Consider the following 23,836-nt stretch of genomic DNA (forward strand, 5'->3'; position numbering starts at 1 on the left):
AAATCATAGTTTAACTTTTGGGCTTTTTCCACTCTGAAAAGAGACTGTAAAAATGGTATCTTTTTATCCAACAAATCTGAATGTTTGTTCAGAATAATCTGCGAACAGTAGTGACTAACATTTTTGCAGCTTATTCTTGTAGTGGTGACATAGCTAAGAAAAAGTGAGCTGGATTCTGTTTCAAGGTTTTGGGGTTTTTTTGAAGTTCCAATTAAAAGGCTACACATTTAACTCTGTGTAAATCAATTGAGGTAAATAGGGTTACACAGCTGTTACGAAGGAAATAATTTTCCCTGCAAAACCTTTATTGGGGAAGGGGAAAGAAAATCCTAAATCCCACAATTCCATGGTTATAGTCGCTTTTCAGGGAAGAACTCATAAATTCAAATTTTCATCCTTTGTGCAAAAATGTGTTGTGTTTATCCATTGTAGAACGTAAAGGTTTGAATTTCAGTACTTTTTACCTAAGCAGAAAATAATAAGCCACCGCAATTTTGGTTGGTTAAAAAAAAATTGCTCACATATATGTTGTTCTCTTCAGAATGGCTTCATTTTTTCCATTCATCTAAATAATAATTAAAAGCAGGTAGTTCTTGCCTCTTGGAGAAGCTATCTTCTACTTGGGTTTTAGACCTGAAATATCTGGTTTGTTTTTGTTTGTTCATCTTATAATGAAATAGGATTATAGCTAACCCATTCTTATTTTGCTAGACTTTCTTTAAAAAAGATGATGAAATTGTAGGTGTCTCTTGTAGCTGTTAGCCTGAAAATTGGATTTCAGCAGTATAAACTATGAACCATTTTAAAATAGCTGCACTATTACAAGCAAGTCGGGGGATATGATGGACCTGATTCACCACATGTTGCTCCTCCAGCTTTATTTTAATGTGACTATTGATTTCATTGCATTTTCAACCAGGTTAAAATGGGAGTGACACAAAAGTAACAGTGATGAATTGGACCTAGTGGGTCTGATCCTCCAAAATTCACTCTGGTAAAACTCCCATTAAAATCAGCAGGTGCTTATTGGAGAAAGATGTAGTGTTCCTCCCAAAATATGGAGACTGGATAGGTGAAATTGATAAACGTATATCGTTCGTTTTACATTAAAGGCTTGCCTACACTTAACTCTTCAGTAGCAAAGGTGCGCCACTGAAGCTGCGCTGCTGTAATGCTTCAGTGTAAAAACTACTTACACTGATGGGAGGAATTCTCCCATCGGCAGAGGTAATCCACCTCCCTGAGAGGCAGTAGCTAGGTTGATGGAAGAATTCTTCCATAGACTTAGGTCAGCTTACCTATGCCATTCAGCGGTATGGTTTTTCACACCCCCGAGCAATTTAGTTATGCCAACTTAATATCTAGTGTAGACCAGGCCTTAGTCTTACAGTCAACTTATCTTCAGATGGCGATTATTCGATTATTGTGTAAAATAATGTGAAAAAAGCTGAGTCAACCTCCATCTGTTTATTATATATTGAAAATGAAAAGTAAGCATTATTTAAATGTAGTTTTGTGTGAGATAAGCATCCCCTCAGCCAGAAACCTTTCATTCCAAACTTATCAAGAGCTCCTTTGCATACAGAATTTATATCCTATTTTCAAATCCAACTTATCTTCGCCATCTGAAGATAAGTTGACTGTAAGACTAAGGCCTGGTCTACACTAGATATTAAGGATATAGAATTTATATCCTATTTCAAATCCAACAACAAGGAGGCTTGTCATCACGTTTTCTGCATAGCTCGTGCTGCTCTAGGCATCTATCTATCATACTTAGATGGCTCTCATCTGCAGGATATCTGAGCACGTCAGTGTATGTTTTTTTTCCTTTACTGCATTCCATATTCAACAATTGAATAAGCTGGTCTTGAGATGTGTCGGCTGCCTTTTCCCCCAGTGCATCTTTTACATTCGATATAAAGCACGACCCAGTAAGGCACTGGCGTGGTCTGAGAGGGAAACCATTTTACCCCTTTATACTTTATCAGTTGTATTTGTAATGGTATTCTACAATTCAGAAATGTTATCAACTATTTCTCACGGACTGTTTTGAAATGATCAATTCTACAATCTAAGAGGTGAAAAAGAGCTTTGTCCCAATAAAGTTTGACTATTTTGTGACTATTGGGCCTACTGCAGGATGATAGTGCCTTGTAAAAATAGACTGTAGCTGTTTGCTTGTTTTCTGCATTAGAAATCTTTATCCTGTGATTATTTGAGAATATTTGGCCTGTTTTGATTGTATATTGTTTTAAAGAGTCAGTTTAGTGCCATGTTTTGACAGACATGGATACTAAAGTCTTTTGATCACAAAATAAGTATCACCCTGGCAGTAGTAGTACAATCTTTGTCACACGGATTGGTTGATGTGCCTCACACCTGACCTGAAAAGACTGCCATTGGCAGCAGTAAGATCATAGCTTAGTCTTACCATCCATTCAGCCCTTAGAGTCACTAATGAGACTTCCAGCTCAATGGTGCCAATTGAGAGTGGTTTTCAGGATATGGAGAACTGTCCACTACAAACTAGATTTGGGACAACTAATTCATAACTCTCAGGTCATCGGGCTTTCAGTCAGTGACTAATGAATTTGGCTTTGAACTGCTGAGTTAAGGTAAAAGGTTCATACATCTACATCAATTCTGTGATCCAAGCAACTATTTTTCATGAACTGCTGAAAAATTGCCAGTTAACAGATTCATAACTCCATTATTTAAACAAAACACCTGGTAGTGGAGCACTGGAGACAGGTTGGTAGTTATGCACAGTTCATTTCATTAATCATTAGTGGATCCTTTGCCTCTTCTCTAGATCTCTAAGGTGCAGAGCCCATGTTTTACTTTTTGCACAATATCTAGCACAAAAAGCTCCCAGATCTGACTGGGGACTCGGCACTACTGTAATAAAAATTGTTACTAATAATTTCCCTTCTAATACTAGATGTTTCTGATAATAAAGAAGTAAAATTGTTCTGTGTGGGTTATGTATACTTGTGTGTTAATAAAGCAATTATTAAATAGTACAGGAAAGAAATGTCAAATGCTGCTACTATTATGTTGCTATTTTTGTAAATAAATAAGTCCTAAGGTTTTTTTTATTTATGTGTGTCTTGGAAACTCTCTCGCCTAACCCAGTCTGATTTTAGTGAAAAAAATGTTACCTTCGTGCTGGCTGGCTAGCATGGCAGATTGCTCAGCTCTCTGAAGCGCTCCTTTTTGTGCCTTCAGGCTGCATCTACACCAGAGAATTGAATGGCTGGTAACTGAACTTGAGGGCTAGAACCGGAGAGTGTATTACAGGAATGGGGGTGGGAGGCTTAAACAGTGTTTAACCCACCAACATTCTCTAGTGTAGACAAGGCCTCAGAGTGCTAAGCGATCCCGAGAGGCTGGTTGGGAGGTTACTTGTCTCTAATAGTTCCACCAAGGATGCTTTTCCTTTTAAACAAAAGAGGTGAAAACTTGGTTCCATTAAAGTCAATGGCAGTACTCCCATTTACTTAAATAGGGTCAGTATTTCACCCAAGTTCTTTAGTGCTAACAATAAATAATATCAATTCATTGAGAGTGTGATTTTTCAAAAGTATCAAGAGTCTATAAGAGTTAGGCACTTCACTTGTGTAGGCACTTTGTAAATCCCATCAGGCACCTATCTGCATCTTCCAGGGGCTAAATAGCTTTGGAAATCTGGCTCTGGGTGGCTTCAGAGCACAAATCCAATTTGTTTTCCTGTGTCACTTAAGCACTCTTGAAAATCCTGCCCTGTGTCAATAAGAATCTTGCCATATTGGTTTTGAAAGTTGCCCTATTTATGGTACATTTTCTGGCTGGTTTGACTCCAACTCTTCCCGTTCCAGCTGACTGCTGTTTTCTACTCTGGGTGCTTTTGCTTCCTTGTGAGGAGACTGGGAGGAGGAATAGCTCAGTGGTTTGAGCATTGGCCTGCTAAACCCAGGGTTGTGAGTTCAATCCTGGAGGGGGCCACTTAGGGATCTGGGGCAAAAATTGGTCCTGCTAGTGAAGGCAGGGGGCTGGACTTGATGACCTTTCAAGGTCCATTCCAGTTCTAGGAGATTGGTATATCTCCAATTATCTTATCTCATTGCTGTCCGGTGAAGGGAGAAAAAATCTTGTTCATGTGAGAAATAAAGTGATGCCTCAGCATGGGGCCCAGATCATGTCCTGCTTGTTTGAACAATGTGCCGTATGGTTTCATTAAATAAGGTTAATTTATTTTTAAATCCAGTACAAATAAATCTTTATATTCAAGTAGGGGAATGGCAAGTGGACAGGGAGTGTTTTAAAAATAAGATGTGCTTCTTGTATTTAACATTGAGTTTATAAAACTGTAGTCAAGTATAAATGATAGAAGTATTTCATTTTTTGAGAGAGTCTGGAAGAAAAGATTGTAGGTTTAAATCAAATGGATCAATATTTTTAAGGGTTGATCCAGACTCCTTGATACTTGCACTTTTCTACTGTTTTTAACAGCCTCATGGTCAGAAATTCAGATTCAATCTAGTATTTCATGTAGAACATGCCCACTGAAGTGTTTAATCTTATACTTTTCATTACACTTCTATTTTAGTGCGCTAGCTGTCTAGACTAGTAATTTTTCATAGATTTTTAAAGGGGAACATTCATTATTTTACCAAGATTCCTTTAAAAGTTTTTTGTTCTTATAAAATCCAGGAAACTTGCCTTCCTGCTATGTTAGTATTTTTTTTTCCTAGTTGTGTTTAGCTATGGAGCATCATACTCCCACAGCTAAAGCAGTTCAGCAATAAGCATTTCCATAAACCATGCTGTTAAAATACATCCAGCTGAACTGCGAGGTCTGAGATTTAATTAGCTGCCTTGTATATCACTAGAACTCATCACAAGGAATAACATTGAGAAGAGAGGTGGTAAGATGTGCTTTGTGTGAGCAGGAACAGATGTGAAGTCCAGAGCCACTTTTGTTGTTAGTGTTAAGCTGCTCAGGCTAGATCCCATTGATTAAGTTTGTCTTGGGAAGGTTGTTGTTGTTTTTTTTTAACTGGTCTGTTAGGGTGTCAAGGAAGATGGAGTATCCCTTCTTTTTGGTTAACCATACTAAAAGCCTAAGGGCTTGATATGTATTAGACTACTATTCCTTGTAGCCAAATTTCATTTCACCTCAGCCTTGAGGCTCTTATGATCAGAAAGTGACCCCACTCCTGAAGATATGTTGTGGTCATTTGGCTGCTTAAGACAATAACTTAAACATGCTCAGGGATGGTAGGATGGCCATATACTTAAGGATTTTAGGAGACTGGGTGTACTTTCATTTCTCACAGACTTGCTTTGTGACCTTCAGTAAGTCATTTAAATGCTCAGTGCCTCATTTTTCTCATCCACATAACAGGGATACAATACTTACCTTTTTACGTAGGGGTGTTGCAAGGCTTAATTTATTAATGTTTGAAAATTGCTTTGAGATGTTTAGATGGAAGGTGCTATAGCAAGTCTGTGAAATGCATATAAAATATTAGAAGCAAACACCTGTGCCTCACTATTATGCTTGGAATAAAATATTTCAGTCAAATGTTACAGAGGTTCAAATTCGTGCTGACTCAAGGTTCCCCTTGATTGTTCCTATATGGTATACATTTTAATTGTAGCTAGGGAATTAATTAAACTGAGTGGTTCATGGATAAATGTTGGAAATCCTACTGGTTTGTTTCAGGATCTTTCTTGTCTGTCTTCCTCAAATGGTGTACCTCTCTGCAAAGAATTACAACAGCATGCTTCCAACAGCATCCTGGCAAGACTAGCACACTGTTCTTCAACTAGTTTATTTGCTGGTTATTGCATTCACTATGTTTTTTTTTAATAATTTTGCACTTAAATAGCAATTTTCAGCTGTAGATCTCAGTGCTTACAAAGGTGGGTAAGTATCATTAGATCTGTTTTACAGGTGGAGAAGGTGAGGTACAGAGGGGTCCGTAATTGACTTGCCCAAGGCCATACAGCAAGCCAGTGTCAGTGATGCAATTAGAATTCGGATTTTTCGGACTCCCAGGTGCTTGCACCAAGCCAAGATGGACAGGTTTAGTGACCAACATATTGCTGGCTTGTGATAGTGTGAAATCTCACGCTTAGGTAATTATGAAAGTAGCATTAGAAACACTTCAATATTTAGACTGATAAAGCTCTAAAGAGCCTGTGACTAGCCTTCTAGAAAGACTGCCTCTCGCCCCTTTATAGACTACCACAGCTGTGACCAATGAAGGCACTGATGGTAGATCCCCTTCACTATGAAACAGGAGGCATTTTCCACAAGGGCTGTAGGTCTCTACAGTGCCCTCCCAGATTGATCTGAAATAGCCTTTTGATTTTCAGGACATTCTGTAAGGTCCATTTGTTTCACTGGGCCTTTAGGATTGGTAGGGGACTGAGGCATTGGCTGTGGCAGAGTATGATATGGTGTCCATCACACACTTATCCTGAAGGGGTTAATGGAGGCCAGATAGGCCAATTAACCTATTAGATTGAAGGCTGAGAGGAAAGCCCTAATTAGGGGAAGCTCACCTGTGCAGGGACAGGCAGGTCTTCTATAAAGCCAGGGAACTGAGAGAGGAAGGAGGCTTTGGGGAGGTAGCCTGTAGTTACCCCCTGAGGAGAGGGGAAGCTGGTACAGCCAGAGAAAGTGGGAGGAGGGGGAGGAACCAGAAGAATAGGAAGCAGGCCAGAGAGTAAGCAGCAAGGTTGAGGACTGAACAGACCTTGGCTGTGTGTTGGTAGGGGTCCCTGGGTTGGAACCCGAGTAGAGGACGGGCCCAAGTTCCCCTACCAGCCACTGAAGGAGTGGCACCTGAGGCGGTGAATGGGAAGACTGCCTAGGGCTGCTGAAGGAAAGACCTTGGAAAGAGGGAATGCTGAGTGACCTGGCCAGAGGGCTGAGTCATGAAGAGGATGATGTGGTTTCTGGAATGAGAGAGGAACTGCAGAACAAAGAGAGATGGAGTCATGGCATGTAACCCCAAGATGGGGTGTCGACCTGATGAGCTAATCTGCAGAGTGGGTAGGAGGAGACGTCAAACTAGCGGTGAGTGGAGCACCCAGTCACACAAGGATTAATATTTGATTAGGAGCTGCTGCTTGATAGAACACATGGTTGGTTGATTGAACTGCGTTTTTGTTTTTAAATGGCTGCCAGTAAACTCAGAGCCTGGGTATAGGTAGATACTTTTCTCTTTAATTTTTTTTAAATTTAGAACAACAAAAAGCATGTACTCATGTAAATTGTGTAGGCCTTACTCAGTCCTTGAGTGCAATGGGAGTTTTGCCTGAGCAAGGATTAAATAATGACTGTAGGATTTTTATTCCACCTGCACAACACTAGACATTGTGCCATACTGTGTACTCTGATAATAAGCAAGGCTCTGGCACACAGGCATCAGAACTAGTTCCAAAACTGCCAGATCTGAGTGCATTGCAAAGGCAGCATACTTAAGCCAGAGGGCAGATGGAAAAGAGAGCTTTGTGTTTCTGTCTTCCATGCTTCTCCTTATGATTGGAGTGGTTGGAGCAGCCTTCCACTGCCTGTGCGCCAGTCAATGCTTTCTCATCTTTCAAATCCTGCCTTCAGATACACTTGTTCTTTGAAACCTTCCAATGATACCTACCAATATTAAAAAAACAAACAAACAAACAAAAAAACAACTTTAACTATCACGATCTGAGGCCTATACAATTCTTTCTATCGAAATAAATGCTACCCCACCAAAGCAACATTCCCTACCTTTTGCCTGTTTTTTTTTCCCCCCACTATATACTGGGATTCCAGTTCATATTTTGGTCCAAATTAAACTAGTCACAATGTGCCCACTATACTGCTACATACAAAATAAACAATGGTAGTGGCTAGTAAAACTTCTGGTGGACTCTAGAGAGTGCTATGCTCAGAGCAAAGGTCACCACACTAGGCCTTTGAGGAGACACAAAAAAGAATATGGAGTGGGCGGGGAGGAAAAGCAACGAAATGTAAAATGACCAAAAGTTGCTCAGTTAATATGGCTATAAGCACAATTTTTAAAAAATTAGACTGATAAAAGCACAAATAGCTCAAAATCTGACTTGGCTATTTCCTGACCTCACTCTTATTCTCAGCATCTAAACAGTTTATGAATGATTGGTGGAAATAGTTATTTTTCTACAAACAATGGACTTGTTACTAAATCTTATTAGTTTTCATCCAATACACGCATCAGTGTGTCACATCAGTTTCAACATAATCATGAGGCAATCTCAGTGTTACAGTTGGAGAGTGTGTGACCCAGTGCAACTGGACCTAACAAGATGGACCTTGTAATTAAATACCTGCTTCTGCATTTAGCAACACACACTTTTATGACTACAGTGAATACCGTGCAAGGGTAAATAATTCAACTCTTTATGTTTTATGAGTACTGCCAGGCACACTTTCTTCAACACCTCGTAGCAAAAACTGAGGTTTGGAACAGTATGTTGATAACACTATTATTTACATATATATTACTGACCTGGTGGCCTGTTGCTGTGGTTTTGCTAACCTTGCAATAGACTGTTTACACACCAGGCTAAATGTAGTAAGGGGCCATTGAAATTATCAGCTGTAGTTTGCTGTCATTTTAATATGTTTCTATGATGTATGATTATAGAAAATGGCAAGCTTAGAATACTAGGAATATGTTGCTTGATTGTTTGCAGTTGCTTCAGTACTGCCCGTTTGTGGCAGGGTGATCCTTTTAGCCTTTTCATTTTGCATATTCATTTGTGTGTGTCCTGGTAAGGTACCTATTATTAATTTTATTTAATAATTTAAAAAAAATTCCTCTAACACTTTTTTTCAGCCTACTCTCTGCCTCAGTCAGGGTTGCTGGAACAATCTGTGTAGTGGGTGTGCTTAGAGCCATTGACCCAAACTGCAAACTTTGTACATGATGGAAACCACTTCAAGCCAGAGGTGCAGGAGCACCCCTAGTTCCAGCACCAATGGCCTCAATTGCAAATGGCTTGGAACCAAGTTTTCATGAGAAGGGGGAAAGAGTGATTAGACAGATGGTTTGCTGAGTCAAAAAGAAAAACCTGACTGCTGTATGTGTGATATTGTCTTGAATCCCCCAACAGTGTCTACTCATCCATTACCACAGAACAGCCTGGCCAACAATAGCATTTGTTTTGGTTTTTTTCCTAAGGTTTCCAACTTATGTTTGAAAAACTGTTAAACTCCTTTCCTATTTGCTACTCCAAGTTTCTCAAAAGAGCAAGGCAAGGTTTCCGTTTTCCAGTTAAGAAGGAGCACATCTGACAGGCTAATAAAACTGTCAGTTTCACTCTTGACCAGGTTCTGTTTTAGACTGAGTGGTATTTACAATTGATGTCAGACTCTATTTTGAGGTCGGTGAGGCTCTGTGTTGTGAATATGTGGCATGGCAGTAACTGGCTCAAGACAACAATGTGGCCAAAAAGAGAGAGAAGAGGTTATATAGAAAGGGTTATTTTGGCCTATTATGAGGGGATATGAAGTTGAGCACTGGAGTTACATGAGCTTTACAATGTTTTATTTCAAATCTGGTTTTGGTGGAGAGAATCGGGATAATTTTAAAGTTGAAATTTACTAATTTTCATATATGTCAGATGAGTGTGAAATTCACAGGAATGACAGCTGTGGAAACCACAGTCCTTTAGTTACTCGGAACAGGAAGAGGAGAACCACTAACACTGCTATCTTCCTCACATCGCACCAGCAATATGCAGTCCACTCCTTAGAATTGCCATTTTGCACTAACAGAAGTTTAAACATCAAATGGAAACCACCCTCTGGCTTTGAAGAGCCACCTTCCCTAACAAACTATTTGTAAAATGTGTTCAGTGGTACTGGGGACTGATTACAAGCCCTCAGTATCTAGATTGTTCACTTTTATTCCCTTGCCTGTCCCCTTGCAGAATGATTTTTGTTCATTGATATCACTTGTGTAACTTTAGTTACCTGTACTAAAGATGCATGATCTTGTTAAAAAAACCACCACACACAGTTAGTAACATAGCAACTGCCAGAGTGGAGCAGATTGTCTAGTCTAGGCCTCATCTCTGGCAAGTTGAACTTCATACACAGTTTAAACTAAGGCATTTTCTTTTCCATGCTGAACACCCAAAGCCCTACATCAATGTCAGTTTTACACTTTCTCACCTAGCATGAGGAAGACTTACAATTCTTTATTGAAAATTTATATATGAAAAGCACTGTATAAGAGCTAGGTAGTATTCTTATTGTGGAATACCAGGGCCAAGTTGGCACTAATCTTAAGAAGTGATCTTTCCAAGCATTTTCAACATAACACAACAAAAGAGCGTGGGGGGAGAAGCGTTCAAAATTATTTTTGCATTTGCCATTTTCAACAAAACATTATACCGTCGTCTCACCATTACAGCTATGCAAATTTAGACACCTGGCAGGGCCAAAAAGTGAAGTAATTATCAAGTTGGTATAAATTAAGGCTGTGAAGCCTTCAGAGGCTTATTTAACATCTAACAAGTGTTTCATAGTGTTTGAATTAAGAGGAAATTTACAAGGCTCAAACAAGTGTGGAAGCTTCATAGGAATAGCTATTACTTTGGGGACTTTATAGCAGAATAAGTTCTAACTAAAGGCTGGATTAAACACATGAAATTGAAATGCTCTAAAAGAGAGTTGAAAGTTAAATACATTACAACATAATGGCAATAAAAACTTTGCCCATAACCTTTATAGCCTGCAGGTAATTTTCCACAAGATGATTTTATATTCCTAATGATGATTACTCAGCATGTTCAGTTTCCCTTTAGTTACAGATGCTGTAGCTATTTTAAAAACTTTAGCTCAGAGAAGAATGTTGGTCAAAGTTCATAGACGTATTTTGCTTGAGCTCACATCTTCAGCCTTGATCATTTAAACATGTCCTCTTAATTATGGAATTATATTAATAATAAAGCTGGGCCCGAACTGCAAAGTTCAGCTCCAAACTTTCCGAAAGGGCAAGTTTGGGATGCTCTCATCCTTGGTTAATATTGTAGTTGCTGGCAGCTGCATTTCATACAGCTGGACAGGTACTTCGGAAAGCTTTCCTTTCTTGGCAGTATCTGCACGTGTACATCCAATACCAGGTCTTTTGCAGAAGTTTGGGTCATTAATGCAGGTGGAAAGGTATGTAGTATAAGATTCTGTAGACCTGCCAAAAAGCAGTGTGTCATTAAAAGCTACTCAATGAAAAGCCTCCATTTTGAGGCAGCAGGAACCACCGTTTAAAATAAAAACCAGGCAAATGTATCACAAAATTATGGCAGGGAACTGCACTGGCAAATGAATTAAGTGAACAACTCCACAATGCACTTGTCCAGGTTGTGTGGGAACTGACCACTATGAAAACGCAATCTGTTCAACTTTTCAACCTACATTTCTCTATATTAACTTAAACGATCTTGTTCATTTTTTTTGAGCTCATTGGGATAATGACTGGCTGAATGTTTGTGTTTTATGCAGAGTTAAGCACGTTGTTGTTTAGCAAATAATACTAAATTAGAGTTACCTATCTCTGTCATAACTATTGCAACTGCATGCAATGTCTTTGGGAACCATATTGTAACCAAGTTTATAAATGGTTTATGCATTACTGAGCCAGGGACTGTATGCAACTCCAGTTGCGGGGTGGGGGGACTAAAAGCAGTGCAGGGTGATTAAGGTGTGATACCACCTTCTCAGGAGGCTTGTATAGACTGGTTCAAACTGTTGGGAACAAGAAGACTGGTGTTGGGGGACTGTTTGGACTCTTAATTGGCTTAACATTCGTCAGTATATTGAGGCAGTGGGGATGCAATACATTGTGTTACTGCTTGGTGGGAGGTGTTGCGGGGAGGTGTCTAATTGAGTCATTGTTTCTGCCCTGCTCAAAGTGTTCTGTAGCTGAGTGAAGTATTTATTTCTGGGTTTAATTCCTGCCTCCCCAAAGATATGGTAGGGAACCAGGAGTTCACGCATAGGTGGGGGCAAGCAGGGCTCTTTCATGCATGTGACTTGGGCTCCATTTAATGAACCCAGAGTTCCCCCGCTTTCCAGTCTCGCACCCCCAACTTATATTATTACTTAGACCTGCACTTTGGTTATAGAAATGGGGATGAGTATGGTTGATATAGCTCGTCAGATACAAGGCTGGTATGAATAATATGAGTTGCTTCAGGGAAAGGCTTCCTAAAATGAACTGTATTCTGAAACCCTGCCATGAACAGTCCAGAATATAGTTGTTATATGCCTTCCTAATGTGCTCATCACCACAGTACTAGAGCACAGTTAACATAATTTAGAGAAAAGAAATGTACTTCCCCGAAGTAGGATGCTCATGCCAATGTCAATGCCACTAAGCCCAAGCTAGGCAAACCATAAAATAGGGTAACACAAGCTTGGAAACCCATGCCTGCCACTTGTAGAAGACTTAAGCAAGGAAGTGCGTTTTGAAGAGTTTTCGAGCTATGACCTGGTTTGAGTTCAGAGTGATGTCCAATAGGCCCATGTACCAGAGCTGAGGGACCAATACAGAGTGCACCTTTCTTCCAGGCCCCATGCCTCCTTTATGAAGACAGCTGAAGTGTTTTTTCAAGTACAGATGCCATGATAGAGCTGAGCGAGAGGTGGTCTTTGAGATAAACAAAGCCTAGACCATTCCGGGATTTATAGACTGTACCTAATATCTTGAATTAGACCCAGATGTGAACTGGTAGCCAGCACAGAGTACAAAAACTTGGTGTGTTAACATCTTGCCAGTCTACCATATACCAAAGCTGAGCAGCCATATTTCTCTCTCACTGAATGCCACATGGCCTTTGAGGGAGCCCAGATAGAGAGCTGTTGTAGTCTGGCCTTAAAGTAAAATGAAAGCATGGCTAAATGTAGCTAGGTCTGCGCATGAAGGAAAGATGTGCAATCTCGAAGATGAAAAAATGTGTTTTTGTGACAAAGATTAATCCATCAAGGACCTGAGGCTGTAAATCACTTTGACAATCTGCAGCCAAATGCCCTCACTTGAAAGTGCATGTGATCACTAATTGCCAGTTCCTCCAAATGTTAGCCTCTAGATCACCTCCACTAGCTAGAGTCCATCTAGGACACTATCCCTACAAGGAGCTTGTTAAACAAGAAAGCACAGTCCTATTCAAACCTGATATAGAGATGAGTAATCTGCATAGTGATAATATTTTAGTCCATGAAACGATTACAGTTAACTTTTCTGGCTTTGTATATATTTTGCTTCTCCCTTTCAGAGAGTGAGAGTTTGGCAACTACTGTTCTTCCCAGAGCATGCTGTTGTGTTAATTTAAATAGAATAAGTGGGCCAATAGAGTCAAAGATGTTAACATGACCCTGTCACTGTACAACACTAAACAGTCAAACATGGTTTGGGGGGTTGAGTACAAAGGCTTTGGCCTGCTTAGTTGTATTGCAAACACACCATTATTTTTTTAACCTTTTATTAAAGATACAGAAAAAGTATAGTTTCTGTCTCTGGTGCTGATTTTTACTTGCAACCTCGCTGCTAAAGACACATGGGTCAGCACATCCTTTTGCACTCTGAGACCTGGCACACCTGACACTGGTATGTCAGGTTAAGGCTTTTGGCTGGCTTTCTGGTCACAGGGTTCACAGTAATATTACAAAAGATGCAGTCTTGGCTAGCTAAGGCAGATCCTTGCCTCTGTGCCATTTACGTTAGACTAGCTCCTCCATCTCAAGCAGCAGGCGTTGTCCATGTCATCAATAAGGGTTCACTTGGCTGCCATCTCTGCATTCCATCAAGGTTCAGAGCGCTGGTCAGTCTTTGCCAACCCTATGGTCAGCCATTTCCTCAAAGGTCTCAACAGACTATACCTACAAGTCAGGAGCCGATCCGGGCCTGGGATCTCAACCTGGTCCTTTCCAGACCGTGGCGCCGCCTTTTGAACCACTCGCAACGTGCTCCCTGCTCTACATCTCATACAAGGTAGCGTTTCTGGTGGCAATAACCTCAGCCAGGAGGGTGTCTGAGCTCAAGGCCCTAACATCAGATCCCCCTTACATGGTGTTCTACAAGGACAAGATTCAGCTCAGGCCACATCCTGCATTCCTCCCAACTGTTGTTTCCCAGTTTCACATCAACCAGGACATCTTCCTCCCAGGGGTCGGCATGCATCTGGGGTTCTGGTCGCCGGCCCCTTGCCAGCAGGTGTCCCGGCCATTGGCCCCGCTCAGCCTGCTGCCAGCCTGGGATATTAGCCACTGGCCCCGCTCACCTTGCTGCTGGTCTGGGGTTCCAGCCGCCCGGCCCCCTAGCCCTGCTCAGCCCTCCTGCTGGCCTGGGGTACTGGCAGCCAGCCCAGGGCTCTGCTCCTGGCCTGGTCCAAGTGCTCTGCAGCCCTTATAAAAAATTACATTACAATTAGCTTAAAAACTTTGTATATTACAGAAGTGGTGTGCCGAGTCTTCATTTATTCACTCTAATTTAAGGCAGACAGAATGAAAGGTCTTCCAGTCTCTTCTCAATGAATTTTGTTGTGGATCATGTCCTGCATCCATGAGTGCTACAGCCTGGCAGGAGGGCCGGGCCCTCTGATCCCTGCGCACTCCACCAGGGTGCAGGCCTGTTCAGTGGCTTTCCTGGCTCACGTTCTTACCCAGGAAATATGCTGGGCAATGACATGATCCTCCATATACACTTTGTGCAATTACCCAGCAGGCCAGAGACCATGTGGCCTTTGGTAGAGCGGTACTCCAGTTGGTGGACAACTCCAACCCCGCCTGCTGAATTTGGGCTTATGAGTCACCTGATTGGAATTGACATGAACAAGCACTTGAAGAAAAAACAGTTACTCACCTTCTCATAACTATTGTTCTTTTGAGATGTGTTGTTCATGTCCATTCCAATATCCACCCTCCTACCCCTCTGTCAGGGTACCCGGCAAGAAGGAACTGAGGGCGGGGTCAGATCAGCAGGGCCCTATATTGGGTGCCATGAAGGTGCGACTCCAGAGAGTGGCCAGGCTGACCCTACGCATACTGCTAGGGGAAAAATCTTCCAGCTGTCATGCACATCTGATTGGAATGGATATGCACAACACATCTCTAAGAACAACTGTTATAAGAAGGTGAGTAACCATTTTATATAAAACTGGAAATCATAGCGCCTATTGCAGGTTTAACTGCCACCTTTCACTTAAGAGAACTGTAAAAGACAGTTAAACAAGCTCAAAACAAAGGAACAAGCAGGTCAGCTCAGGAACTTACAATCTAGGGGGAAGGCTGTGGGGGGGGGGGGTGCGCGCAAGCACAAACTCAGGACAGAGAGACATAGTATGATGTGGCCCTGCAAGAAGCTAGAGAGAGAGATTTGGGTTGGAGCTATGGGCTGAAAGAAAAGACGCTGTCTTCTGTTGTCGTTTCCTCCTTTGTTCACAGAAATTGGACTTTGCACATTCTGTATACATAAACAGGATTGCATCAAAGAAATACCTGCCTCCATTATTTTCTCTTCCTAGTGGAACCCACAGGGCCTTGAACTTTGATTTGCTGCTTGGTTCAAAGGGGGGGAACACACCCATAATAGCATCACTACTTCAGGATGCAAGGTGCTTTATTAATGTGAAGTGCTGAACTCAGGGGAATAATTTCCTCTTCCTCCTGAGTCTGGCTAGGTTATCTGGCAAATACTCCCACTCTTGCAGAAAGTGTCATGGGGTCTCCAATGGCCATGAGGACTTTTTTTTTTTTTAACCCCCTCTCATCCTAAAGATGCCACCTCCACCAGCGAAACATCTGCCTGGGGGGTTGATATATCATTGACTCAAAGAGTCTGACTCACTAACATCACTGACAGTAACCACTTAGGTTTTCATTGAAGATGTCTCATCCATATACTGAGCAAATTCCGTGCCTGGCTTGTGAGATCCAAGACTATCAGAGCCCAGTGTGATATGGATGAAAGCTTGCTCTCCCACTATTGAGGATTTTCTGTACCCTTCGCAATGACCAACACACAAGCTGATCAGGAACATCTTTTGGAAGGAATGAACAGGAACCTCGTTGAGAAAGTTGCCACAATGCCCCAAAATGCAAAAGATAGACAAGTTGGTTGGATTCCTTTCCAACAGATTGATGGGGTTTGTTAACCAACTCTGAAAAGCAGATCTTAGTTGTCTCAAATTGCTCACCCAAAATTAGATGCCACTTTTGGAGATTTTGACTTGCTTACAGCAAACCAAAAACAAGGCTGGGACTAGAATCAAGGGTGCTGCAGTTGAGTCACTAGACCACATTGCATTTACTACATTAACACTGACAAATAATCAGACTCAAAGTAGCGAGGAGCCATATCCAGCTGGAAAATCTTTTGAGGACCCAAACTGGAGCTTTGTCCATGTCATGACTGCAAGAGTTAGTTGAGTATGATTTGTGGTAAGAGCAAGGGCCTGAAATGGCTAATGTAACTATATACACAAACTACTTTAGCTGTTGAACTTATTAAAGCAAAGAAGTGTCAACATTCACAGAATCACCATCCTACAATATTGTAACCGCTCCGATCAAGCATCAAAGGTGTTGGGGCTTGATCCTATGCCACGGGGAGGCATTGAGAAACCTCAGCTCAAACTGGTTTCTTCCATCAGTGTTGGTCCAGTTGGCATAAACACAACCTGGCTCTGTTTCACATAGTCTTGAGGAGTAAACAGTGTGTGTTGCTCCACTTTTCCTGGCCAGTTGTTCAGTTTCCCCTCCATATGAGGATGGGCAGCCCATGGAGGGAGATTCAGCGCCAGACTTAGCATGGCTTTCTGACTGAATTCCATGCTGGTGTAATCACTCAGGAGAGGTGCCCTCATGCTAGAGCTGACTCTTTCTTTTTCGGTTGCAGTTGCTTTTTCAGGGATTTTCAAAAGACTTGGACAGGTGTCTGGGCTACCACCAGCACTTTCACACTGGCCTGCATCGCACTCACTGTTGTCTTCTGTGTCCTCACTAAAGGGCTGCAGCAGCAAAGAAGCCTTTGAATCTTCTTCTATCACATGAAGGATGGTAGTATCGTTGTCTGTTTGTGTTTGAAGCAACAGCCTTGAAGTGAGTCCCTGGTTAGCCTACAACCAAGATGAAATGGAAAGAAAAAAATAATTGCATGTTTCTGCACATAGTGTAAACTTACGATATTGAAATAAATAATTTACCTAATACTAAGCAACAGAAAAACAAAGTCAGTTAATGGGCAGCATGGCCACAGCTATTACTTTCTTGTTTAATCAAGCTGGACAAGCTATTTTATTTAATCTCTCTTCCAACCCTAATTTTCTATGATTCTAACTGACCTTGAACATACTACTTTACCTACTTGTACTTTGTAAAAACCTAGAAGTGTTAAAAACAAAACAAGAAAGGGTCAGAGCCACTCTGCTATGGAACGCAGTAAGAAATGATCATAAACACTGCCATACTAGATCAGACCTATGGTGCATCTAGTCCAGTATCCTAGCTTAGACATTGGCCAGCACCTGATTCTTCACAGGAAGGTGCAAGAAACCTGACAGCATACAAGCTAGAAATTTCTTTAAACCCTGAAGAATGGATCTTTCTAGCTAGCAATTTGCTGACACAGAGCCGATGTAGCCAGCTCCTCTGGCCCATGCCCCAGCAGATGGCATATGGCAGGCATGTGTAGAGAGAGCAAGGGTATGACTTGAGCACCCTACTGAGTTCTGGCAATACTTGGTTGGCAGACAATCTCTTGCTGCGATTACTCTCTGACTAGTTAGAGCAACTCCAAAGCCCTCAAAAGTGTGCTGAAGCTGAGGTGAAGAACTGATTCCCAGAATCAGATAGCAGAAACCAGCTCCTTTGTGATGCAGTTGTGAATTTGGATCAAAATGTTTTATCTAATGTTCATATATTTGGGGATTCTATTAATTGTGTATTTGAACAATTCCAGGTTCACATGAACTTTCACACTCTGGATTTCTCAAGTAACCATCAATCCTGGTGATTGACTCTTGCATAATGGACTTTAAGTCAAAAAATGTAACTTTTTTCCCCCCCTTTTGAGTTACTTCATGGTTTTGTGTTTGTTTTTCACACATTTGCCTAGTGCATATTGCACAATGCTTGGGAAAAAATCAATAAAACCTTTTTAAAAAGGAGTAGGAAAATCCCCTGTAAAAGCCTGACACTACATTTCTAATACTACCAGAGCTTCAGCTAGATCTTTAATGCTGTATATTTACCAGGCACAATTAAAAAGAGAAGATGCTAGTAATCAGTGGTGCTGTAATTCACTGAAAGGGCCCATTCATAAACACTTTTCATACCCGTGGAATGATTCTTGCCACATCTTGGATAGCGCTGCTGTCTCTTGGACTTGGTAAAGTCGGCCAGCACAATTTTCTTGACCTGGAAAGACATGCTTATTAAACTGAGGAGCCAGTTAAATAACCCAGCCTTCATATACTTCTGTTTTCATCACAAGTCATGTACACAGTTTATCACTGTTTTCATGCACATCAGACCACACCATAATACACACAAAAATTGGAGGTCCAAAACTATAGTCCATATTTTCACAGTAAGTTAGTGAGTTTCTGATGCACAATTATTTAGTGTAATTAACAAGCGCTATGAAGGCCATCAGCATGTGACTCTCTTCCATCTATACTGCATATCAGCTTTCTTTCTTTAATCCACCACTGTTTCATGGCTCCTCCAACCCCCTTTCCTCCCTTGCAGGTTAAGTTTGTCTTACCGGTAGCAACTTATAGATAGGTTTCCATTTAGAAATCTGCCCATCCCCCAAGAGCAAGCATCTGCTCCTCCCCCATGATGCTGCAAACCTGTGGAGGCCTAGGGACTTCCTCATGCAGACTTGATATGAAATCCAAATTCTAGCTGCATTTTCAGGGCTCAGATAGTATGTCTGCCTCTGTGCTTAAATCCTACTAGGATTAGTGGTGGGAGAAAAACTGTGGTGCTTTTCCAAGGTAAAACCAAATTAATGAGCTTTGTTCAAATTAGTTTCAGCTGAGGGCCTTCATGAATACCACCTCTAAGTGGTTTATAATCTCTTATTGAACTTGGGACCTGAGAAATAACAAGCTTTCAAAAGCCCTACTAAGCTATCCACCTCTAACTCTGGCTAACTTTACCATGTACGGTATGTGTTCAAACTAAGCCTCCAGACCTACAAGAAATCAGACAGTATTTGATGTTAAACTGAGGGGCAGAGGGGGAAAAATGATACTATTTCATATAAATACAGAACTACTCTGAAATGGAATAAGTATACATGCCACAGAGTGAGCTGGGCCTTTAACGGGGTTGGGGCTCAGATGCACCTGTGCCATTCCTGCCTCACTAGGGTTGCCAGGCATCCGGTTTTTGACCGGAATGCCTGGTCAAAACGGGACTCTGGCAGCTCCGGTCGGAACTGCTGACTGGGCCATTAAAAGTCCAGTCGGCAGTGCAGCAGGGCCCAGAGCTAAGGCAGGCTCCCTGCCTGCCCTAGCTCCATGTGGCTCCTGGAAGTCGATGCCAGGTCCCTGCAGCCCCTAGGTGCATGGATGGCTAGGGAGGATCCACAGCTTCCATTGGCCAAGAACCACAACCAATGGGAACTGCAGGGATGGCACCTGCGGGTGCGTGGGCAGCTCACAGAGCCTCCCTGGCTGCCCATGCATCTAGGGGCTGCAAGGACCTGGTGGCCACTTCCGGGAGCCACGGTAAGTGCTGCCAAGACCCCCAAAACCCTCCCATATCCCAACCCTCTGCCCCAGCCTGGAGTCCCCTCCCACACCCAAACTCCCTCCCTGAGCCCGCACCCCCCCCAAACCTCTACCCCAGTCCCCTCCTGCACCCTAAACCCCTCATCCCAGCCCCACCTGAGAGCCCACACCTCCAGCCAGAGGCCTCACTTCCCCCTGCACCCCTGCCCCAGTCTGGAGCCCTTTCCTTCACCCCAAACCGCTCATCCCTGGCCCCATCCCAGAGCCAACATCCCCTCCCACAATCCGAACCCCTCAGCCCCAGGCTAGAGCCCCCTCCTGCACCCTAAACCCCTCATCCCTGCCCGAAGCCTGCACCCAGAGCCCTGACCCCACCCCCTGCACTCCAACCCCCCCAGCCTGGAGCCCTATCCTGCATCCCAGAGCCCGCATCCCCCAACCAGAGCCTCACCACAACCCTCTGCCCCAGCTCGGTGAAAGTGAGTGAGCGTGGGGGGAGAGCGTGGGGTGTTTGGTTTTGTGTGATTAGAAAGTTGGCAGCCCTGTTCACCTCCCCCAGGTGGTGGAAATGCATGCTGAAGTTAGGTGACAATAGCAAGCCTGCTGTGGGTAGAAGTGCATCCTGTCAAGAGTGGATGAGGATGACATCACTAGTAAGGGCCTGGAAGTGGATGCTCTGTGAAAAGTGAACAGGAAGACTCCATGGAAGTAGGTCTGTGAGCTATAAAAACTGGGAAGGAGCTATAGGAGGCTGGAAGCATATGGGAAGAGGCCCTGGAAATAACGCAGGTAGCCTGGGATAACAGGGCGGACAGCCCAGGTGTTCTGGCTTCCCAAGGCTGGGCATCTGTAGTGGAGGCTGGGTGTGCCTATGCTTCACTCTGTGAGGGGTTGCAGAGACCCCTGCTATTAAGGGAAAACAGAAGTGACTTTTTTTTTAAACTGCTACCTGGTGAGGTAATGCAGTGAACTCTGTCAATGAAGGGTGGATGAAAGGACAGACTAGAGCCCAGGAAGGCTACAGCTGAGCCCAGGAGAAGGGTAATGCTGAAAGCATGTGGTATGGAAGAGAAGATGAACCCTTGATAGAAGGACTGCGTCAGGTGAATCTGGCATGGAAGACTTGTGTGTGTTTGGACTTGGCTTATACTCTGGAAGGGGTGGACTTTTGACTTGACCAGAAGGTGAAGGCAGAAAGAACCATCTCCAGGCAAGGGGAAACTGAGGCAGGAGACAAGCCCAGAGCCAGATTGGGTAGGTCTCTATTACAATATGTATATAAAAATTACATCCTAGAGTGTCATCACCCCTCCCATCCCAACCTTCATATGGGTCATCCTAGACTGTAAGCTTCTCAGAACAGGGACTGAGACTACCTCTGTATAGCTCTGAGCAACACGTGGCTCTATCTTGATTAGTTTGACACTGCCATAACAATAACGGAGCTCCTGGTAATTATTTTCCAGTGGAAATGGTGGAGAGCAAAATGTGGAAGCAGAGAAGGAATTTCAAAAGCAATTAATGTTGGCCTAACTCTGCTCCTATTGAAGTCAGTGTGAGTAGAATTAATTTAACTTGTCCACTATTGAGAATCTCCTGGTCCCAATTCTCTCTGCACATGAAATCGGTAGAATAGCACTCTGTATGTGGTTTTTAAAAAATGATTCACTTTAATATTATCAGTGCAATAAGTCCAAGCTAGATTGTATTTTGTTGGATGTATAAACATTTTCTGACTCTGCTCTTGTGAGCTGAGAGGCTTCCTGGAGTCACTGAAGGAGTTCAAGCTGTCTGTCTGCTCTCCCTTTAGATGCACTTTTTATGAAATCAGCCTAGCTCCTGTGACTCAGTGAATTCATTTTCTTAGATCTCCACCCTGCCCCCGACCCCCACCCTCCAAAAATATCCTGTCAGAAACAACAGAAACAACTGTTATGTAGGTTTCCAGAATCTTAAAAATGTTAATATCTTTTTTTTCCCTCATGCAAAGGGCAGGGTCACTCCTCAGGGTTGTTTTCTTTCTTTCTTTCTTTCTTTTTTTTAAACTTTGGAATGCTCCAAACTGGAAATCATGTTCACATGATTTGACACACTATTTCCCAGTGCCCTGAGTCTGGCCTACACAAACTTAAGCTGTCGCCTCCGGCTACAGAACAGATACCAATGAGCCTCAAATTCATTCTGAAAGTAGCGATAAACCAGAGAGAGGCCAGGAAGGATGAGTAGTCGCTGCAGGGAGGAGGGTTGTGATGGAGCAGTAGACCAGAATAAATCATGCCATGGACCATATTTGGCCTTAGGCAATGGTTTTGACATCCTGTCTGCTCTAGTCACTCAGCACCAGTCAAGTCAGATAATGACAGGATAAGTAGTTGAAGCAGAAAAAACAGAGATGGGGGGGAGGGTTCCAGGGTTTCCTTATCGTAATCTATGACAGGTTTTGCATTAGTAGACTATTGGTGCATTTTCAGATGCACAACAATAGTTTACTAATGTGCAACCAGTCATGGTTTTTTATTATTATTATTATTTATTTATTAGAGTATAGCTCCTTCAGTTTACATTTTGTAAAAATAATATTTTAAAAAAACATTTCTCGGGGGGAGGGGATGTTATGCAACATTCTTCCACTATAGAAAGTAGTTCCTCACAAAATGGGAAAAATCACCATCACATCTCAACAGGTGTGTTGTTATCCCTGTCTTCTTCCCCTCATTGTTTGCTCTTCACTCAATTAACATAATGTTGGGGGTGGTATGAGATCATGTCTCAGATGTGCACTAGTGGGGAGTTGATGCACTACTAGGCTAGCTGGGCTTTCTAAATTCTACCAATCTGTATGTGGCACTGAACAATCAATCTACAGTCCTACTGTAATAGGAAATGGATGATCCCAGTCCATCAGGAAAAATGGGCCATAATAATCAATTTGACAATTATTCCTTGCATAAGAACTTTTATCTATTTTTGGGACAATAGGAAGTATTACATACTTATCCCATTGATATCTGAGATTCTAACTGGGCTAGCAGCTGTATCAAAGGCTAAAACATTCTGAGTTTGTGGCAAAGAAGCCTCTTTAGTCATCTGTAGCTCGCACGTTCTTGGTTTGTTAATGCTGTTCCAAAACCACAAGAATTGTGTAAATTATCAGTATAACTTGCTTTTTTGCATCCTGTCTCATAAGGACTTGTCATTTCAAATTAGAAAGACCAATTGTGCAAAAATAAGACATGACTCAACACTGCAGAATGTGCAAGGTCAGTAAAATATATTTATGCTGTGCAGTAGCCCAATTAATATTACCCTCTTACCTTCTAAGCATCAAAGAACAAATGATGGGTAGAAAAAACATGGTGGATATGATGCCAAGACAAAGGGCAGCAACAATACCTTCAAATTCCCCTTTATCTGATGGGAGATAAACAGAGAAGAAAATCACTCATGGGACCAGGCTTTGAGAGACTGGAAAGCATAAACCTCACTGTTTTATAGCATGGGATCCCTGTGAGCTTAGTCACAATCAAATCAAAACTAATTTCAAGTTCCACACATGACTGAATGATAAATCTTTAAATCCACACACTGACCACAGAAAGGAGCTATATAAAAAGTGGGTGGAGTAGGGAGTATTCTGTCTTGTAAGGCCCCATCTAAGCTATGGGCCAGATCTGTAGCCCCAGACTATGAGATTGCTTCAACCAGCGTAAGTTAAAGTAGCCCTAAATTAAACCAGAGGCCATTTTGGTCCCAGGATCTCCTCTTTTGTCCCCTATAACTATAACTTTGATTCTGTAATCAGCTGATGACCTGCTAATTTGACCTGGTTACAACAAAAAGGCAGCTTTATTCACAACACAACCATGTCAACTGTGGCTGTGCAACTACACCTACTACACTGCCTACCATTATTTGCATCAACAATTTCTGAGAAAGTATTGCTAGAGACAGGGGCGGCTCTACAAATTTGGCCGCCCCAAGCAGTCATGCCCGGTAGGTGCCCCCGAGCCGCGGGAGCAGCGGACCTCCCGCGGGCATGACTGCGGAGGGTCCGCTGGTCGCGCGGCTCGGC

The 23,836-nt window shown here is 42.4% G+C and overlaps 1 protein-coding gene across 1 annotated transcript in view; it reads right to left on the reverse strand.

Annotated features, from left to right (window-relative positions):
* Positions 1 to 14,480: 14,480 nt before the first annotated feature.
* Positions 14,481 to 23,836, reverse strand: part of LOC123372429 (interleukin-6 receptor subunit beta-like) — a 53,792-nt gene continuing 44,436 nt past the window's right edge. The window contains exons 15-17 of the mRNA XM_045020503.1: positions 23,079 to 23,175; positions 18,358 to 18,439; positions 14,481 to 17,139 (exon numbers count right to left, since the gene is read on the reverse strand). Of these exons, the coding sequence (XP_044876438.1) occupies positions 16,648 to 17,139; positions 18,358 to 18,439; positions 23,079 to 23,175 (671 nt within the window). The 3' untranslated portion in view covers positions 14,481 to 16,647. The remainder of the gene's footprint in view (positions 17,140 to 18,357; positions 18,440 to 23,078; positions 23,176 to 23,836) is intronic.

The sequence above is a fragment of the Mauremys mutica genome, chromosome 6 (assembly GCF_020497125.1).
Source record: "Mauremys mutica isolate MM-2020 ecotype Southern chromosome 6, ASM2049712v1, whole genome shotgun sequence".
Classification (NCBI taxonomy): Eukaryota; Metazoa; Chordata; order Testudines; family Geoemydidae; genus Mauremys; species Mauremys mutica.